This window comes from Cicer arietinum, chromosome 4 (assembly GCF_000331145.2).
Source record: "Cicer arietinum cultivar CDC Frontier isolate Library 1 chromosome 4, Cicar.CDCFrontier_v2.0, whole genome shotgun sequence".
NCBI classification, from domain to species: domain Eukaryota; kingdom Viridiplantae; phylum Streptophyta; class Magnoliopsida; order Fabales; family Fabaceae; genus Cicer; species Cicer arietinum.
Window position 1 is genome coordinate 13,460,316 of NC_021163.2, and position 18,642 is coordinate 13,478,957.

General features: G+C 28.2%; 2 protein-coding genes across 2 annotated transcripts; both read left to right on the top strand.

Annotated features, from left to right (window-relative positions):
• Window positions 1–216: 216 nt before the first annotated feature.
• Window positions 217–2,081, top strand: LOC101514350 (uncharacterized). The gene is made up of 3 exons (XM_004496658.3): window positions 217–922; window positions 1,310–1,459; window positions 1,565–2,081. Exons 1-3 carry the CDS (start codon window positions 296–298, stop codon window positions 1,856–1,858), a joined length of 1,071 nt encoding a protein of 356 aa, XP_004496715.1. The 5' UTR covers window positions 217–295; the 3' UTR covers window positions 1,859–2,081.
• Window positions 2,082–13,015: 10,934 nt separating this feature from the next.
• On the top strand, window positions 13,016–14,162 carry LOC101514677 (uncharacterized). The gene has a single exon (XM_004496659.4). It carries the CDS (start codon window positions 13,394–13,396, stop codon window positions 13,982–13,984), a length of 591 nt encoding a protein of 196 aa, XP_004496716.1. The 5' UTR covers window positions 13,016–13,393; the 3' UTR covers window positions 13,985–14,162.
• The last annotated feature ends 4,480 nt before the right edge of the window (window positions 14,163–18,642 follow it).

Sequence of the window (18,642 nt, forward strand, 5' to 3'; positions counted from 1 at the left end):
AGTCCAATTATAGAGGTATGAAATATAATTTTTCCAAGCAAATCAATAAAGTAATAAAGTAATATTTTTTTGATAAAAAAAAGTAACAGGGCTAGACGGAACCAAAAAAGTAAGATAGTTACATGGGCCTCTCGCCCTCTATTTACAAAAAATAAAAAGTTATAGGGCTATATATGTCATTTCAGTACTAAAATACCAAGATGCCAGACAGATACGACCGTTGGGTTCAAATTTCGAAAGTTCGAAACTTCAAATACAAAACCAAGAAAGAAGAAAAAAAACCTCTGAAGAAACCATGAGAACCTACTTTCCGCAATCAAAATCTAGCAGCATAGAAGATGAAGAAGAAGATAACCATGAAAGTAGCTGTTACTACTACTACCCTGATTGCAAAAAAGATGCAAATTGTAACTGTGAAATTTGTTTGGCAAGCATCAATGCAACCCTTGACCTCATTCCCAATAGCTCCTTAACTAAATTCTCTTCCTCCAAACCCAATTTTCAAATCACTCCAATTTCCTTTCATTCTTCCATTCTCTCCACACCCAAAAAAAGTTTTCATTCTCGAAGCATAATACCACCTTCCACTCCTATCTTAAAATCTAGTGCTAAATCAAACTATGTCCACAAAATGGAAAAGAAGAACAAGGGACAAGAAAGGTATTTCTCTGGTATTGATATCTTGAGAGTGATGGCTGTTTTGGGTTTTCTTTTCTTTGCAGACATTGTTCTGTCTCGGGTGGTTTCTGGGGTTTTTCAACCTTCTTTTTCACCTGATGTGGTGAAAAGGGTTGGTGAGAAATGTCACAAAATTCAAGATTTGAATGGGAAGTTGAGATTTTTGCAGAATGAATTGGGAAGTTTTGTTCATGGAAAAGTTTCAAATTGCGGCTTTTCTGACACCTCATGGGAAATCAGCCAGGTTTTGTATCTTGCACTATTCATTAGAAAAAGTATCTTGATTTGTTAAAGAATGGTGAATTTGAGAGAAAAAAAAAAAAGATTAGATTTTTATTGATTCTTCAACTGCCCATTAAAAAAAGTTTCTTGATTTGTTAAAGAACTCTGTGTTTGAGAACAAAAAAGAATATATTTTTATTGATTCTTCAATTTTCCAATTAAAAAAAGTAAAGCTGAAGTGAACAGCATCAACTAAAATTGTCCATTAAAAGAAGTTTCCTAACTTGTTATAGAACTATGAATTTGAGGGGAAAAAATTATATTATTTTTGGTAGAAATATTTTTATTGATTCTTCATTTGTTCAATAAAAAAGCATAGCTAAACAGCATGAACTAAAATTGTATATAGGATGGTGTATTATTGAATTCAAGGTGCAAATTGTATAAGTCATCAATTGAGGAAGTAACAATTTGGGGTTGGCCTCTACAAACAGCTGGAATGCTCACAACAAGGTTGTCTTTTCGTACACTAACTATCTTATCAGGAAGAGTTACTGAGGTAAATTATATTAAATTCTCCAAAATGTTTTTACTTTATGATTTGTCATTGATTGAAGTTGTTGTTAATGTTGACTAATTTCATGTTTATTTTTCTGTTTAAAAGTGGAATGATGGACAAATCAGCTATTTGATTCGAAAGACCAATACTTCATGGGTTCAGCCAAAATGGGGTGCTTCAGTAGTGCAATTAGACCCTAATACATGGATTCTTGAATATCAAAGAAGCTCTATTGTTGATGGAACGGGACTTTTTTCTGCAGCATTGGAATTCTTCAAATATAGGATTTCAAGGATTGTTGGCAAGATGAAGAAAGATTTCTGGCAGTTTGCTGAATTTGAATATAATTATCAGTACAATTGGTTCACAACAAATTATGGATCTGACACCCCAACTTGAAATGATTAGTCGATTTTGGAGCTATGTCATCCTTTATTAGCACAATGCCCTCATTTCTTGTGAGAAGCTTCAATATTTTGTTTTACTGTAAAGGTTCTTTACCTTGAATTTTATCTGTCGATTCTTGGTCAACAATTTTATCCTTTATTAAGCACAATGTCCTCATTTCTTGTTTGTTAATTATGTGAAATGGCCTTATATATGAAATCAAGCTTAATTTTAAGGAACCTTCTATATCAAGTAGACCAACTCCAATGATAAGAAAAACAGGAATGGTGAATGGCACAAACAATATTATCATGCATGTCAAAGAGTAAAAGCATTGGTAATGAAGAGTTATTAAAAGGGAGGAAAGAGTTATATTCTGGCTTAGTGTAGGAACATACATACAAATGAAACTAAGGTGATTGTAATCATTATTCTAAGTTCTAGCAACAAAATAAATTCACCTCCAAAAACAAAGAAAAAACTGTTGTTTTAGTTGAAAATATTATATTTACTAGTATAAACAAATTGACTTATATATTATAGCTTAATATACATATCACAAATACAATACGCATTGAGGATTCTTTTACTGCATAGAGAGAATTCTGTCTCATTAGCCATTTACTTTGATTCGAATAAGGTGTTATCGTCTTTGAAGTTGAAATTGTCCATGCCTCCCTAGTAGCTCCTGATTTTTAACACTGACTTTTTACCTATAGCCTGGAAAAGAAGAGGGGGACAAAGAGGGAGCAAAAGGAAATTCATCTCCTTTTTAGTACTCCTTATTAATTTCATTTTACTCTGATTCAAAAGAGGTGCTTAATTTGGATATATGGAACTGAATACTAAGACTATCAAGGGTTGGAGCATGCATGATTCGTATTCTTTTCCTAAATCATTTTCCACCACAAATTAAAATAAATAAATAAATAAATAAAGGTTTTTTTTCCTTTCCTTGTCACTAAAGAGTAATTTTGAACATTGAAAAACTCTTACACAAAAAATAGATATGACATAAATGAAGTTCACATCTAGTCTTTCACCTTATACTGTCAATTTTATAAAGATTTGTTGGATTGAATATAAAAACCTTAATTGATAGTGGGAGGTAAAAAATCTTGGTACTTAACTACTTATCTCTTTAGGTATAAAATTCAGTATATACAGAGGACAAAACTCACAAATTAGATAGATTTGAAGAGAGTAAAAAACTCGTTAAAAACCGTTTTAATTAATTTAATTATGTGATTAAGTTTGAACTCTGTCGATGATTGATTATGTTAAAAAAAATTATTCGTAAAGTTTTATAAATCATATAAACAATTCATAGAAGAGATTGCATCTCATTGACTTTGAGTCATACAAACACGAAGATTAGGTGAATGGTGATATCAAGCCAACAACGTTACGTGCGGACATATCAAAATTCAGCAAAACACGTTTTATTTCACATGATTCGACCAACCTGATTGAGATTAATTAGGTTTAATATAATTAGCCAATTTTTTTGTTAACAAATAAAAGCATATTTTGCACAATAAAAGAGTCTTGATTTTTTTAGATCTTGTTAGTTACCCAGCATCATGGCTCTATCACTATGGACCCTTGCGTCGAGTTACTATGCTGCTAGTGCTTAGCCCAAATCTGTACATAGATTTTTAATTAGAAAAATTTAGCATCTACCCTCATTTTTATACTTATATCTCCATAATTTTTTAAAAATACCAATTATATTCTTATTAATTTAAAGTTTTTTTTTTTTTTACCATTTCATCTTTTTTGGAACTACAAAAAAGATTTCTGGTACATACCTTATTTTCGGAAAACTTTTTTCAAGTTTTCCAGTACACAAGGTTGTTACCGGAAAAATTTTAAAAAAGATTTTTGATATAGAAGTGAAAAATTGTACTACCGGAAAACTTCATTCGAAAGATTTTCAGTACAGAAGGTGTTTCCGAAAAACTTTCTCACAAAGATTTCCGGTGCACATCATTTTTAAATATTTTTTTAATTTTATTATTTTTATAAATGATAATACACCATTCAATAATTAACGCATCATAAATATTAATTAACACATATAAATATTTTTAAATAATAATATACCATAAATAATTAATAATTAATACACCATAATAATTAATAATTAATACATCATAATTAATAATTAATACATCATAAATCGTGGCATTCTACGCAAAGCTGTTAGTCAGACGAATCATTTCTCTAAAAAGATCCATAAATTAGTTAAAATTAAATAAATTAAATAAATACTAATATAATAAAAAATATTAAAACAAAAAAATATTTTAAAAAATATTTTTAAAAAAATCAAACAACTACCGAAAAACATGTGGATGAAGTTTTCAGGTGGCTTCCAGAATTGTTACGTTGAAGTTTGTTGGCGGTGGTAATTTTTCGGAAAAGTTAAAATAAGTTTTCCGGTTGTTCCGGAAAACTTCAAAGTAGATTTCTAGAAATGATGTTCTATATCGAAAAACTTATTTCAAGTTTTTTGGAATTGTTTTTTTTTTTTTGCCTCTTATTTCTATTTCAAAAATATTAAATGAAGAAATAATTTTATTTTTTTATATATATAAAAGTATTTTAATATTTTTATTTACTTTTTGGGGATATAAGGATAAAGGAGGGGGTACATGCTAAAATTTTCATTTAGTTATTGGTGTGACGAGACCAAACCAACAATAAGACTTTGTTGTGCCTATTTATGCATTGAATTCATGTGGATTGTTCACTCATTTTCAATCTTCTGGAAAGTTTCTAAATTATTAATTTAAAAATATATTTGATAATACACATTTAGATTAATCAATCTAAACGTACAGATTTTCAAGAGACAAAAAAAGAAATAATATTGAATTAATGTATAGAAGAGAAAAGAATCCTGATAATAGTAAATATGTAGGATTGGTATCAACAGCTCCACTTAATTGAAAATTTGATAATAATGTTATATGTGCAACTTTTGTTACCCCTTAGATTATATTTTAACTAATAACTAAATTTCAACTCGAGCATTGTGCGGATGACTTGAGAATTATTTTCAAAAAATTAATTAAGATTAGAAACCGTGTGATATATATAATTTGAAGTAAAAATTATTTAATAGTGTTAAAAAACATGACAATTACTATTTATAAGTCGTAGAATTAATCATTTATAATTTTCATTTTTTATTTTACTTTGTGAACTAACATTCTTACTAAATAAACTTTGTATTGTAGTAACGTAAATATAATAACTTAGACATCAAATCAAATACAATAGTTGTATTTATAATTTATATTTACATAGTTTTATTTGTAAATATCATCTCAAAATAATAATACTTAATTAGATGTATAAATTATAGGGAATGGGGTGGAAGTTAAGGTGCTAGTCATGTTATAAAAGAATAACTTGAAAAAAAAAATATTAAAAGTGATACCAACATATATAGAATTTAAAAGGCAACTAAAGAAATAAAAAAAATGATTGGATTTTTGAATTGATAGTAGTAATTATTTTTCTTTCTAATGTAATAAACTACCTAAAAGGGATTTGAACTAAAACAAATGTATAACATAAGTGCACCTTAAAAATTACATCAATTAAATATGATTATGAAAATATATGTTTTAGAATAGAATAATTTTGTAAGTCGGAAGAAACCTTGTTTTCACTATATTGGCGTGAAAGACAACATTAGTCCTTAAGTACTCATTTTGTTTTATTTTAAATGTCTCATTTGAGTTGTGTAAAACTCTTAAGAAAATGATTAGTTGTGTTGATTTCAATAATAAAGTATTTCATTTTCTCAAATGCCCTTACTAATTGTAGTTAGTGGAAAAATTTGATGAATTGAAATATTAAAATAACGGTATATTAGTGGGGGAAAAAATTAATGTTGTATTTATATTGTAAAACGAAAAATAATTTAAGATAAAATAATGAGACACTTAAAATGAGATTGAGGCAAATCGATTGGTTAGTTGAATGGAACATCCTTGCAAAATTTCAAATACAATGTTAGCTTGTTGCTCCATAATTGCAATCGACATAAATTAAATAGATTATGTTTATTTTTTTCCTTTTTGTATTAGTGAATTGTTACTTAAAAATTATGTAACTAAATATCAACATATATTAGCACATGCATTTTAACAATCCCAAAATAGATTAGTTTTTTGTATTCGGAAGATGGTTATGAAGAAGAAAAATATATCAAAGTCGGTTACTCAATTGAATATAAACAACATTTGCATTTAGTCAAACACCACAAAAGTAATTTTGTTATGTCCAAATTGGAGATAAATTAGCATGAAATTGTTCATGTAACATCTCGCTTTTTCGAGACATTAACTAACAAAATTCTAAACGTAAAAATAGAAATTCGTTTTTATTTATTTATGATTATCTTAAATACTCATTTACCTTAAAATCAATTAATAAAATTTTTAGTTATATTTTCAAAAATAATGAATTAAAGTATTTGCAATTACTAAAAGTAAATTTAATACATTAAACAAAAGAAACTCCTAGAGGCAAAACTCTTGACATTTTACTACCCAAACATAAATCCTAGTTGGTCAAAAATTTTTGACTTGTGGAAAACTCACCCAACAAGTCTAATACCGGCACAAAAGTATCTTGGAGCCTCCAACTGCATGCTATTGTACTTCCTCGCATTTCTCCTATTAGGTTGACCGTAACATTATTCGCTCAAGTAACACTATATGTGACGTCCTGGCAAATATAAGAGTCATCTCCAAATAACAAACACAGAGCAAATATGCATGCATATATAGTTGTTATAGCAAAAATATAAATAAATCATATACTTCATTTAACAGTTAAAAATCACAACGCACCAAAGATACAAATCAACCAAAATGCACAACCTATTTGTTAGATTATATGTCAATGCACGATTCCAGAATATCACCTCCCCCACAAGGGATCGTGGGTCATTCCAAGCAACACCACTAACTCAAAATCCCCGCAAGAATCTGTGGGTTCCAACCAATTATGGACGCAACACACAACTTTGGACTTCAACCAATTATGGACGCACCACACAATGATGAATGCATGAATGTAGACACTTTTGTTAGTAGCAATATAGATCACTCAAGCAGAGCGTCCAAAATCATTCAACCTTGTCCTAAACCAACCTAGTTTAGACACAAAATAATCACCTTGAATAACCACAACATGTCAAACACAACCATCATAACAATGTATCATATAACATTCATTTTTCACAATTTGAATATGTCATGCACAACCATTATTAATATTCATTTTGAAGATAACACACAAACAGAACCAATACATAACATCACATTACATTTATATCACATATAATTCAAGTAGGAAAACGGATGGAGTGATGCCCTTACCGATATGAGTGTCGTTATTAAAATTCTCACGTAGCGGTTTTTGCTCCAATTGTGTTACACATTAGGGGTGAATCACTAACTCCTTTAGTTCTTGAATTTCTTCCTTTTTCTCTCCTAAACCTTTTTTTTCTGTCTATATGGTCGAGCGTTTGTGGATGGAAGACGTTGGTTTTGTTTTTTTCCTTTCTATCAGTAGAAGTGTGGAACGTGATATTTCAACCTAATCCCATTAAGACCCTAATTATTCACTCATCAGTTTAATGTAATTTTGTTTTTAACGTGATTCATGTTATTATTATTATTATTATTATTATTATTATTATTATTATTATTATTATTATTATTATTATTATTATTACTATTATTATTATTATTATTATTATTATTATCAACAATTAAAATAACACAATACAATAGTAATTATCACCAACAATTTCTAGAATAATTATCTCAACTCCTAATAAGGTAAAATATAAAAATAAAATGTCTGGATGTTACGGTTCATGTCTAAAGGTTGTGGTATCGTGTCTTTTTGAACCTTCGTTCAAACGAAAATATGGTAAATAATTGGAATTACCTTACGAATGGCTACAAAGTAAACTTACATTTAATAAATGATAAATAGAGAAAATGTTTATTGCATTATGAGTTGTTATTAATGTTTGTTTACTGCTGAATTTTTTGTTATTGATAAAATGTAATTGTTGAAATTTTGTGTACTATACCAAAAGCTATGAAGAATATATTCTAGCTATGACAACTAAACAAATAAGTGAGGTGTCATAAATAGAGTTATGTGACATAAAATGTGATTATGTGTGGATGAATGGTTCAAAAGTCTATGTTAATATATTATAACAGACTATTGTTTAACTGTTGTTATATTTTGGTGATTCAAGAGTATTAGAGTGACAAAGAGGTTATAGTTACAAATTTTCATGGTAACAAACTAATAATTAATTATTACATTGATTATTTTATAAAAATATTTATTATATTTAGTCATAGTTCAACTGACAAATAGTTTATGTTGAATATTTTATCCTAGATTTGTACATGATACTTTGTAGTTATGTGATTTAATTACGATAGAATTTATCATCTATTCGAAAAAAAAAAATGATACATATGATAAGTTGTGGGGCTATGATAAATGTCAAAGTCTTTGCTAAGGTAAGAGCAACCATATTGATTTTGATTTGTATCCTGAAAAATTGGATACTAAAATTAGGGAAAACATTGTAATAGTTTTATATTCCTTAAGAACGTCACTTAGTTCTGAGACACATCTTCTTGGTTATTTAGAACACTGTTCACTACAAGCTTGCAAACGGCCTGAAATAAAACATGGGTCAAATCCATATCTTAGGCCATTTTAAGATGATTTTACCATATACCACCCACATTTAACCTTTACCCCCCATAAAGGCAAGGAAATAATTTTTTTTTCTCCTATAAATCTTAAAATTTTCACCATTATATTATTTGATATTTCCGGTAAGAAGTGATTCAATTTTTTCCAATTTTACCAGAAATCTTTTTTCAATTTTTTAGAGACATTTCACTTTGGAAAACTTCAAAAAAACACTGGAAAACTTCAAAAAGACTTTTATGGTTCATATGCCATTTTTAAAAATCTTATTTTAAGTTATCCACTACTACTAGAATACCTTTTTTTAGCTTTTCCAGAGTATAACACACTACCAAAATATTTTTTTTTAACTTTTCCAAAGTATAATCTTAAACCATAAAAAAAAATTGTGTACCGGAAAACTTGTGAAGATGTTTTCCGATAAATTTTCGAAAAACTTTTATCTATCAGAATTTTTTTTATTAGGTCTGGAAATATTGGAATGGTAAAAAGAAAAGGTAAATTTGAGTTGGTAAAAAAATAAAATTAAGGGTATATAGTTTGAATTTTCAAAAAATTGTAGGAGTATAGGTAAAAATGTGGAAGTATAGGGCGAAACAATCCCATTTGAAACGTATAGTATGCAGGCCCAAACTCTCTTCCTCCCTAACATCAAATTGTGAGAATCTAAAGTGAGTTATCATTTTACAAATCAACTTTCAATATAAACTAGTAATTTTACATTGACCATCATGAGAATTCAAAATTATCCAAAATTTTACAGTAATTTTTTAATATGAATTTTGTGTTTGTTATTATCTTTTGTGTGTGATTTTGTGTTTAATTTTAAATGTAAAAGCAGTGACAAATGTTTTAATTAAATGTTGGTATTAAATTATATTACATTAAAAGCAAGGTTCTAAAAATTAGAGGAGTGTAGAAGTCGTAGAAGATTGGTTTGGGAGACGAAGTAGTGCAAAACCTTGACCCTTGGGCATTGATTGTGAAAATAAATTAGTGTAATTATGAAATATATAAACTTTGAAGAATGAAAAGCTAAGAAACGATTACATGATCTAGTAAGTTGTGTTTTTGTTAGTAGAGGTCTCGTAACTTGTTATTTTTGTAAAGCTTGCAATGCCTATATATGGCCGACTCTATTAATAAATGGGTTGTGAGTTTTTTTTGAATTGGATCAAAAAGTCTTATTTTAATATGGAATGATAAAATTTACACGAGTTTGGTCCTATACGAGTTGCGAGTTGGATTGATAATTTGTATATTTTTTATAGTATTTTTTTATTCATTATGTTTTTTATTTATTTATGATTTTTTTAATTTAAATTTTTTTTATGTTCATTTAAAAAAAAATTATGATATACTACTTATGCATTAAATATGAATCAATTCGAATGTCTATTTTATTTTATGTCCATTTAAAAAAATATTATGATATACTCTTTTTACATAAACTAAGTTTGAATTTTCCAATTAACAAAAACTTAATTCAATTTTTTTAAAACAACACATCATTCAAACAATACACAAATTAAAATGAGTTCAAATTGTCTAAAATTTAGAGATATTATCTAGCATAACACAAATGAATTTAGATTTGTCTAACATAACATAAACTCAAATCAAATTCAAATAGAGTGTTAAATAGTTCTAATGTGATTTTAAAATAAGTGTCTTTAGACTCTTTGAGCAATGGTCACATTTTTTAAAGTGTTGGATGATTGTCCACTAAGAAAAATAAATAAATTACTTGTTAAAAATATATAACCAACTAAAAATAATATATATATATATATATATATATATATATATATATATCTAAGTAGGTTGGATCTCTTTATGTTGGTCAATTTTACTAGTATTTTTTTTTTAAATTGGTTATGCGGGTTCTCGATATTCATTCGACTAATTCGAATAAGTAACAGATTTATTTGGGCTGAGCTAAAAAGTCCTAAAAAAAATTCAAATTAAAATTATTAGGTCCAAACACTGTTTTAACGGGGCTGGATAGACCGACCCATTTGGATTAATTTATTTTGAAAGCTCTATATCATAGTAAGTGAAAAAAATCTATTTGACCGATAACCGATAAATATTAGCATGAAGTAGTATATTACTAGCATGATTCTTCTATGCAATTTTAATATTTCATGCCCTTAATTCAACTATCAATTTTACTTATATTTCATTAAAGAAAATATATCATATAAAAATTACTATATCTCCATAAATTTTATATAAATAAACAAAATATATCTCACGATCATTTAACTTAATTTCAAATAACAATTCAGTTATTTACCTTTTTTCTTTCTTTTTCAATTTGGTCATTTATTTAATTTTAAGTAGTGGCTTGTTCGTGTATATATTAAAATGTCAACGGTCTTATCTTCTTCTTATTTGTCTTTTTTTTTCTTATAGAAAATTCATCTAAATCTTCAAACAAAACCCATAAAATTAATTACTAATTTAAAAAAACTTTGTAACTTAAATATTTAAATAAATTCATATTTTCATCTCTAGCAACATCAAATTCATTAAACAAAGAATAAAAATATGAGTTTATTTGAATATTTGAGTTATGAATTCGATAAAATTTGCATAATATTGAAGACGATAATTCATTTTTTGGATTTGGTATGAAAGTTTTAATGATTTTTCTGAGTTTCTATTAAAAAAAAATGATAATATTATTGATATTTTAAAATATAAATAATCAAATTGTTATTTAAAATTAAATAACAAATCAAATTGAAAAAAAAAACTAAATTATTATGTGAAATAAAATTAAAGGACCGCATAATATATTATGCTATATAAATATTATACTTAATTACTTAACATATCAAAGTTAAAAATATTACTATATTCGTCCATATATAAAAGACCTATTGAAAAAATCACGAGAATTTAGAAAGTGAATAGTTATATTAAATTTATTAACAATTGATATTGATTTTACAAATTTACCCTTGAAGAGGAAAAATTAATTAATGTTTCTATTATTTTATTTAAGTTTAATTACAATTTTAGTCCCTCTATTATTACTGATTTACGAAATTGGTTCTCCTATTTTAAAAATTGTCAGTTTTAGTTTATCCTTTTGATTTTTTAACTAAAAAATAATGACGTGAGATGTTTTAAATAACATGACATATGATAGGATGATGTATAATGATTAATACCTATGAAATTGAAATAAAAATGTTGTAAAAACTTAGATTTCAACTTCAAATTTTTTCTTCTTCACATTTTTAATTTAATTAATAATATATGAATAATTAATACATTATTGTTGGTTCTATATTATAGAATTGTATGTCATGCATTAAAACTATGTCAAATCATCGTTTTATAATTCAAAAATATAAAGGAGTGACTAATAACTCTTAAAATAGGAGGTCTAATTTTGTAGATCGATAATAAAAAGAGAGAATAAAACTACAATTAAGTATTTTATTTAATGTTGATTGCATAAAAAGATGTGAATTAATTAAGGGTGTGTTAGTAAAGAAATAAAGTTGTTGAAAATAAGAGAATCTTATAAAAAAGACAAAAAAATTATTAAAAAAAAATTTATATTTAAAGAGGTAAGTAATATTTATTCTATTTGATTCAATCATTGAACTGTTATCTTCAATCATTTGTCCAATTTCCTAAACATTAACTAAAAGTCCATTGCGATTAAACTCTTTTTACTCTATAACAAATGTAAACAAACTTTTGCAAAATATACTTTTGATTTTTTACTATAGTTCTATAAAATAATACTTATGTTATTTTAAATGTAATTAGATTTTTTTTATAAATAAAATAATATGATTATTAAAAAAAATTATACACAACTGCGAAATTTGAAATTTGAATCAAAATATGTTATTTAACATAACAATATTAATATTTTTCAAATATTTAAGAACAATATAATCATAATCTTAAAAATGTAGTCATGTAATTATTATTGGTATAGTTTATGTAATTAGTAATTACTACCGGTATAATTTGTTAGGACACTATTGCAATTCAATATATCTTTTCTCTACATTTAGCATGAATTTTACCGCGAGATGTTTTAGTGAAAAAAAACCTAAAAATGTAGTTGGGAGGCAGACCCAATAATATCAAGCAGATGAATATTTCATAAATTACAAAATTATAAAAAGAAAAAGTAAAAAAATATAAACCTAAATATGTGATACAATAATATAATTTGATTTCGCCTAACAAGTTTGTTAATAGATGTAATGTAACAACACACACTTCCCATATTTCTTTCTTTTTTTACTAAAAAAACTTCTCTTACCAAATCATGACACTAAATTCTTACATGATTCCCATCAAAAAATGACCTCTAGAAATTTCGGCTTATATGAATACTAGTTTTCTTCTTTTAGCAAAATGTTTGAACGTTTTCGTTTCTTTCAAAAATTCTATTTTAATAATTGACGAAGGATACAGATTTAGTAAATCCAAAGAAGCGCAAGGGCAACAGAGTAACATCAACTTCAAAAAATCATCCTAATTTTCATTTCCCTTCTGCACTTCCTCACCCATTTCATCAAATAATAACACTTTCAATTCTTTTTCTTCCATATTCCTCGATACAAGGGGAAAAAGATTTAAAAAATAAAATTAAAATCACATCACGTTCCATTTCAATTCGGAATTCTCATCGTCGCGACCGCGTATCGAAAACTAGGGTTAGGGTTTTCATTTTCATCCCCAAAAAAGAAAGGTATTTTCAAACAAAAGGTGAAGAAGAAGAATCAATTCTTTATGATTCTTTGTTCAATCGAAAAGGAAACTTTGATTTTGCTATTAATCTTGTTGGTGGTACAATCCTCTGTGGCGTTAAACGGAAACAGCATGAAGGTTCATCCTGTTCCGAGAAAGCGCAACATCACAATCCAATTCGGCACCAACGGCGGTAACACCGCTTCGGAGGCTCAAGCTCTGTTGGGAATCTCTGGGAAGAAGCTACGGCGTCTCCCACACGTTTTCAGCCGCGTGTTGGAGCTTCCTTTTCGATCAGACGCGGACGTGGCGGTGGAGGAGGCTCCTGACTGTTTCCGTTTCGTGGCGGAGACGGAGGGAATCGGCGAGGTGAGGACTCATACGGTGGAGATCCATCCCGGCGTGACGAAGATCGTGGTGAGAGATGGTGAATCGTTGGAATTATCGCTTGATCAGTTAGAGCTTGATATGTGGAGGTTCCGTTTGCCGGATTCGACGATGCCGGAGCTTGCTAGTGCGGTGTTTGTTGACGGGGAACTTATAGTCACGGTGCCGAAGGGACATGATCTGCAAAATGTTGAGGGTGGTGATAGTGATAGAGATATGGGTGGTAGACTTGTTCTTGTACAGTGATTTTGATGACGATGATGATGGTGAAAATTCTTTTGTTAACACCTTAAAAAATGTGTCTTTAGTATGTGGGTTAGATTTCAGGTTGTTGTTGTTGGATGTGAAATTTGATTGTTGCTTCAACAAAAATGTTCTTCAATAATGGTTTATATTTATATGGCAATGTCATTTTTCACGGTTAGTTTTTTTGCTTGTTTCTAATTGCAAGGTGTCATTCCCTTTTCATTCAATTTGTGCCTTTGCTCTTTTTGTGTCATTTTCAATGATTATCAAATTAGTGTATGTTTGGTTTCACATTTGGAGGAGACAAAAGTGATTCCATAAGTTTAGAATTGATTTCGACTAACTTTTACATTAAGATATTCAAACATAAATCACTTTATATTCAATTCATTTTTAGTTAGAATTAAATTTGCAAAATTTATTTATTCAAAATTAATTTATGTCACCGCAGACATCCTCTAGGCTGCTCGGTTTGTGAGATTTTCAACTGCATTTTTGCTTGGCAATTGGACACCTTTTTGGCTATTTTCTTAATCTTGGGGTTTTTGCATGGCATGATGCTTCTGATTTTTATTTTTTATTTTTTGCAAAAGGCTTTTAAATTTTGATGATACTTTATTTGAGTATGATGATGCTTTATTATTTCTTTTAACCAAAGTGATGACCACCTAACCTTCTTCGATGAACTGAAATGTATGAGTAAGTTTAGCATAACGTTGTGATTTAACATTTGATGGAGGTAGCTTGCTATAAAGGTTTTGTGATATGCTTCAATATGATAATGTACATGGACATAATTGACCAGGTCATGTGTATGAGAAGGTTTCTAAATCTCCTCTCCCCCTCATGAATAATTGAGGTCTAATGAGTAGTCTAATCTCAACTATATTTTATCTGTGAAGGCTTGGATCAGTTCTACTGTTTTTTAATTCTGATAAAGCTTAGTTGTACACAGTCTAACCTAAAGACTAAACTAGTGTCACCATTCCTCAATAACTAATTCAGTTGAAAGTCTAATCTGGTATTTTATCTTGATTATAATATTTTCTGGGAATGAAATGGGTCAATTGAAAGTATGTAGGTCAAAATTGATTGTCATCTTTATATCTACTATTATGGAGTCTCCCATCTCATGTCTTTAAAGCCTCATCCATTTAAATGTCTTGGTCCATATTTTGGATATTAATTTTTCTGTTACCTTTTTCTGGTTTTTCTATCTTGAACTTTATTAAAAAGAAGGACCAGGTCAGACTCACCCATCTTCTGCTTAATAGAAACATGAAATAGCTATATTGGTGGCCAGAATAGCCTCTACTTAAACTCATCCAGTTATTCTCCCAAAGAAAAATTTATCCTTTATTTGACTGTTCTAAAGAAACATTTTAATATTTGGAAATGACCCTCAAAACAGGTTGGAAACATTTGAACAATGGCACAGGAACCGTTGTTTGCATACCGTAATAAAGATTACACCTTTTCATCTCCATAAATAGAGAAAGTAAAGATATAAAGAGAGCGCTCTCGAATATATACATATATTATTTTATCTTTCAATAGCATGTTGAAACTTGAAAGAATAATAATGCTGATATAAATGGTGTGCAAATGACTCTTGCATGATTAGAAGTCAAGGCCCAAGCGAATTTCCGTTTTTTTTTTATTTTTTTTATTTTTTACATTTGTGTTACGCCATATCCTTTAACGCATATGAAAACAAATTGAACGACAAAAACTATTACAATCCATAAGGATGAAGCGCGAATCAGGGGCGGAGCTTTGTAGGGGTAGAGGGTGGCTGCGACCACCCCAAACTTGCGATTCACGGACATACCGCGTCGCCTCTGCCGTTCGTAGCTGATCTGCTTAGTCGCTCCTCTGCTCGTCGCCTCTGTCTCCAGATCGCGTCGCTCCTTTACTCGCCGCCTCCAATCGCCTCCGTCTTGGTCCTTCGACAATCGTCAAAACTCAAGATTTGGATTTCAATTTCGTAATTTCGTTTATCATCATAATTGATGTTTGGAGTTTGTTTTGGAGTTTGAAGTTTTGATTTAGAGTTTTGTTAGTGTTGAATTTTGTTAGTTAGTGTTCATTTGGAGTTTTGATTTTGAGTTTTGTTAGTGCTGAGTTTGGAGCTTTAGTTTGGAGCTTTAATTTTGTTAGTTTGGAGTTTTTGTGTTGCATATAAGGTGTTTGATTTTATATCCATATAAAGTGTTTGAGTTTTTTTGTCGCAAATAAGGTGTTTAATTTTCACTGAAAAGATAAGATGTTTTATGTTTCTTAAATTGGTTGATTTAGATAAGTTTGTGAGAATAAAGGAGTGTAAAAGAATTGATTGTTTTGGAGTTATGTTTTGGAATTTTGTTTGTTTGAAGTTTTTGTTTGTTTTAACTTAGATGTTAGTGCTGATTTTTGTTTGTAGTTTTTTTGTTGCATATAAAGTGTTTGATTTTTGTTTCCATTTAATTTTCATTGAAAATATGTTTTATGTTTTCTAAATTGGTTGATTTAGAAAAGTTTGTGAGAATGAAAAAAAGTAAAAGAATTGATTCTTTTTTCAAGAGGGAATTTTGTGAGAGTGAAAGGAAACTTTTATGTTGGTCACCTCAAACTTTTTAGTCAAACTCCGCTACTGATGCAAATCCTAGAATTATTTTTAACTCCATGAGGAAGAATTGGGGCAAAATCAACCTTTCCACTATGGTACCAAGCTTCTGAGTTCCCCGTCCTCTAAATCAAAGAGGGATAGATTGGTGTAGGGACCATACCCAACCTCGATATCCCTTTCAAGCTTAGCCAACATTGCCTGAATTTTAGAGTTTTTTTTCTCTCTTTTCATGAGTTAATGAGTTATCCGTTGACCAGAAAGGATGAAGGGATAGGAATATGCTAGGCCGTCCGTTAGGGGTCTATAGCCTGACCTACTTATGGTCTGGCCTAGCCTGACCTACTTATGGTCTGTCCTGGCCTGACCTATTTAATAAAAAGGCTAGGCTCAGACTATTTTTAAAGTCTATTTATTTAAATAAGTCAGGTTTAGACTTATAAAAAAGCCTATTAGGTCTGACAGGTCGACCTCTATATATTTTATTATTTATTAATGTTATTTTTTATTATTATATTAATAATAATATTTCTTATTTTAAATTCTATCAATTAGGCAATCACTCAGTAGTCATTCCATATTCGATAGCCGTTCCATATTTGGTAGTTGTTCCATATTCGGTAGTCATTCAATTAGTCAATCACTTAGTAGTAGTTCCATATTTGTTTCAGAGGTAATAATGAGAAAAAAAAATCTATTCTTTGAAATAAAAAATTATTTTTTAGAGTTTGAAGGATGTTTGTTTCAGATTTTTTTAAAATTATTTTGTTAGAAAAATTATTTTTTGTTTAATATATATAGATATGTACATTGATATTGATATGTGAAGGGTATCATGTCGTATAAGTAGAACATTTAAATATTTTAATGTGAATAAGGCTTTTAAATAGACTTTCAGGTCAGACCATACTTTTAAAAAGGTCAGGCCAGACCGATAAAAAGTCTATGATAGACGTAGGCCAGACTCAGACATTTCAAAGTGACTCTTTAGTTAAATGAATTACCATATTTTCAAAATATGAGAGTTAATGAGTTATTCAGGAAAGCATGGATAATATTCTTTAGTTAAATGAATTACCATATTTTCAAAATATTCATGTGCATGATCTTTAAATAATGAAAGAAGAGTCTTCTACCCGTCACCTTTCACCTGTAACATTTCCAAAATGTTGGCCACGCTAATGTCCTTAGCATTTTTTTTAATAAAAATAATTTATAAAATAATTACAAAAAATACTAATTAAAAATATACACTACATCTTTTAACTTAAATTACAATTATAAATATTTTGGGTTTCATTTAAAGATATAAAAATAAAATCAATGATCTAATAAATTCAAAAAAAAAAATCAATTAATTAAATTGATTTTTTTATTATGTGTTCGAGTTCAATTTGAATTGAACTAGATAAATTCAATCTATGTTGATTTGAGTATGATTTCACTTCATTTAAAATTAACTACTGATATCTGAATAAAATAATTCGACTATATTAGTAGTATTATCTATCTTAAATATGTGTTGTATTTAAGAATTTTTTTTATTATTTATATATTACTTTTTCATTATAATTTAAAAAGTGTTTACATAATTATTTTAATAGTATACAAAATTTAATATTTGAATAAAAAAATTTATATTTAAAAAATAAGTATCTTGATTTTTAGTATTTTGAACGCGACTGAACATAACCAAATCAATGTGCTATTTATACATTTGAGTTTAATTTTGTGAAAAAAATTGTATAAATTCAATCCAAGTCTTTTTGATTTACTTTTTTTTTTGTCTCTTGGTACATACAAACCAAATCAATATATTATACCTATAATTGCATCTCACCTAAACATATCTAACTTTTCAGTTTAATTAGTTCTCGTTTTGCAATTTTTGTTTTAAAAAAATTGCATTTTTACATTATAAACTTACTACTTAAAATTTTAATATTCTATAAAATATTATATTTAATTAATCAAGTAAAATTCAGCCACCGTTAGAAAAATGAGCGACATATGCAAGATGTTCGGCCCTTCCACAAATAACTCACATATATGC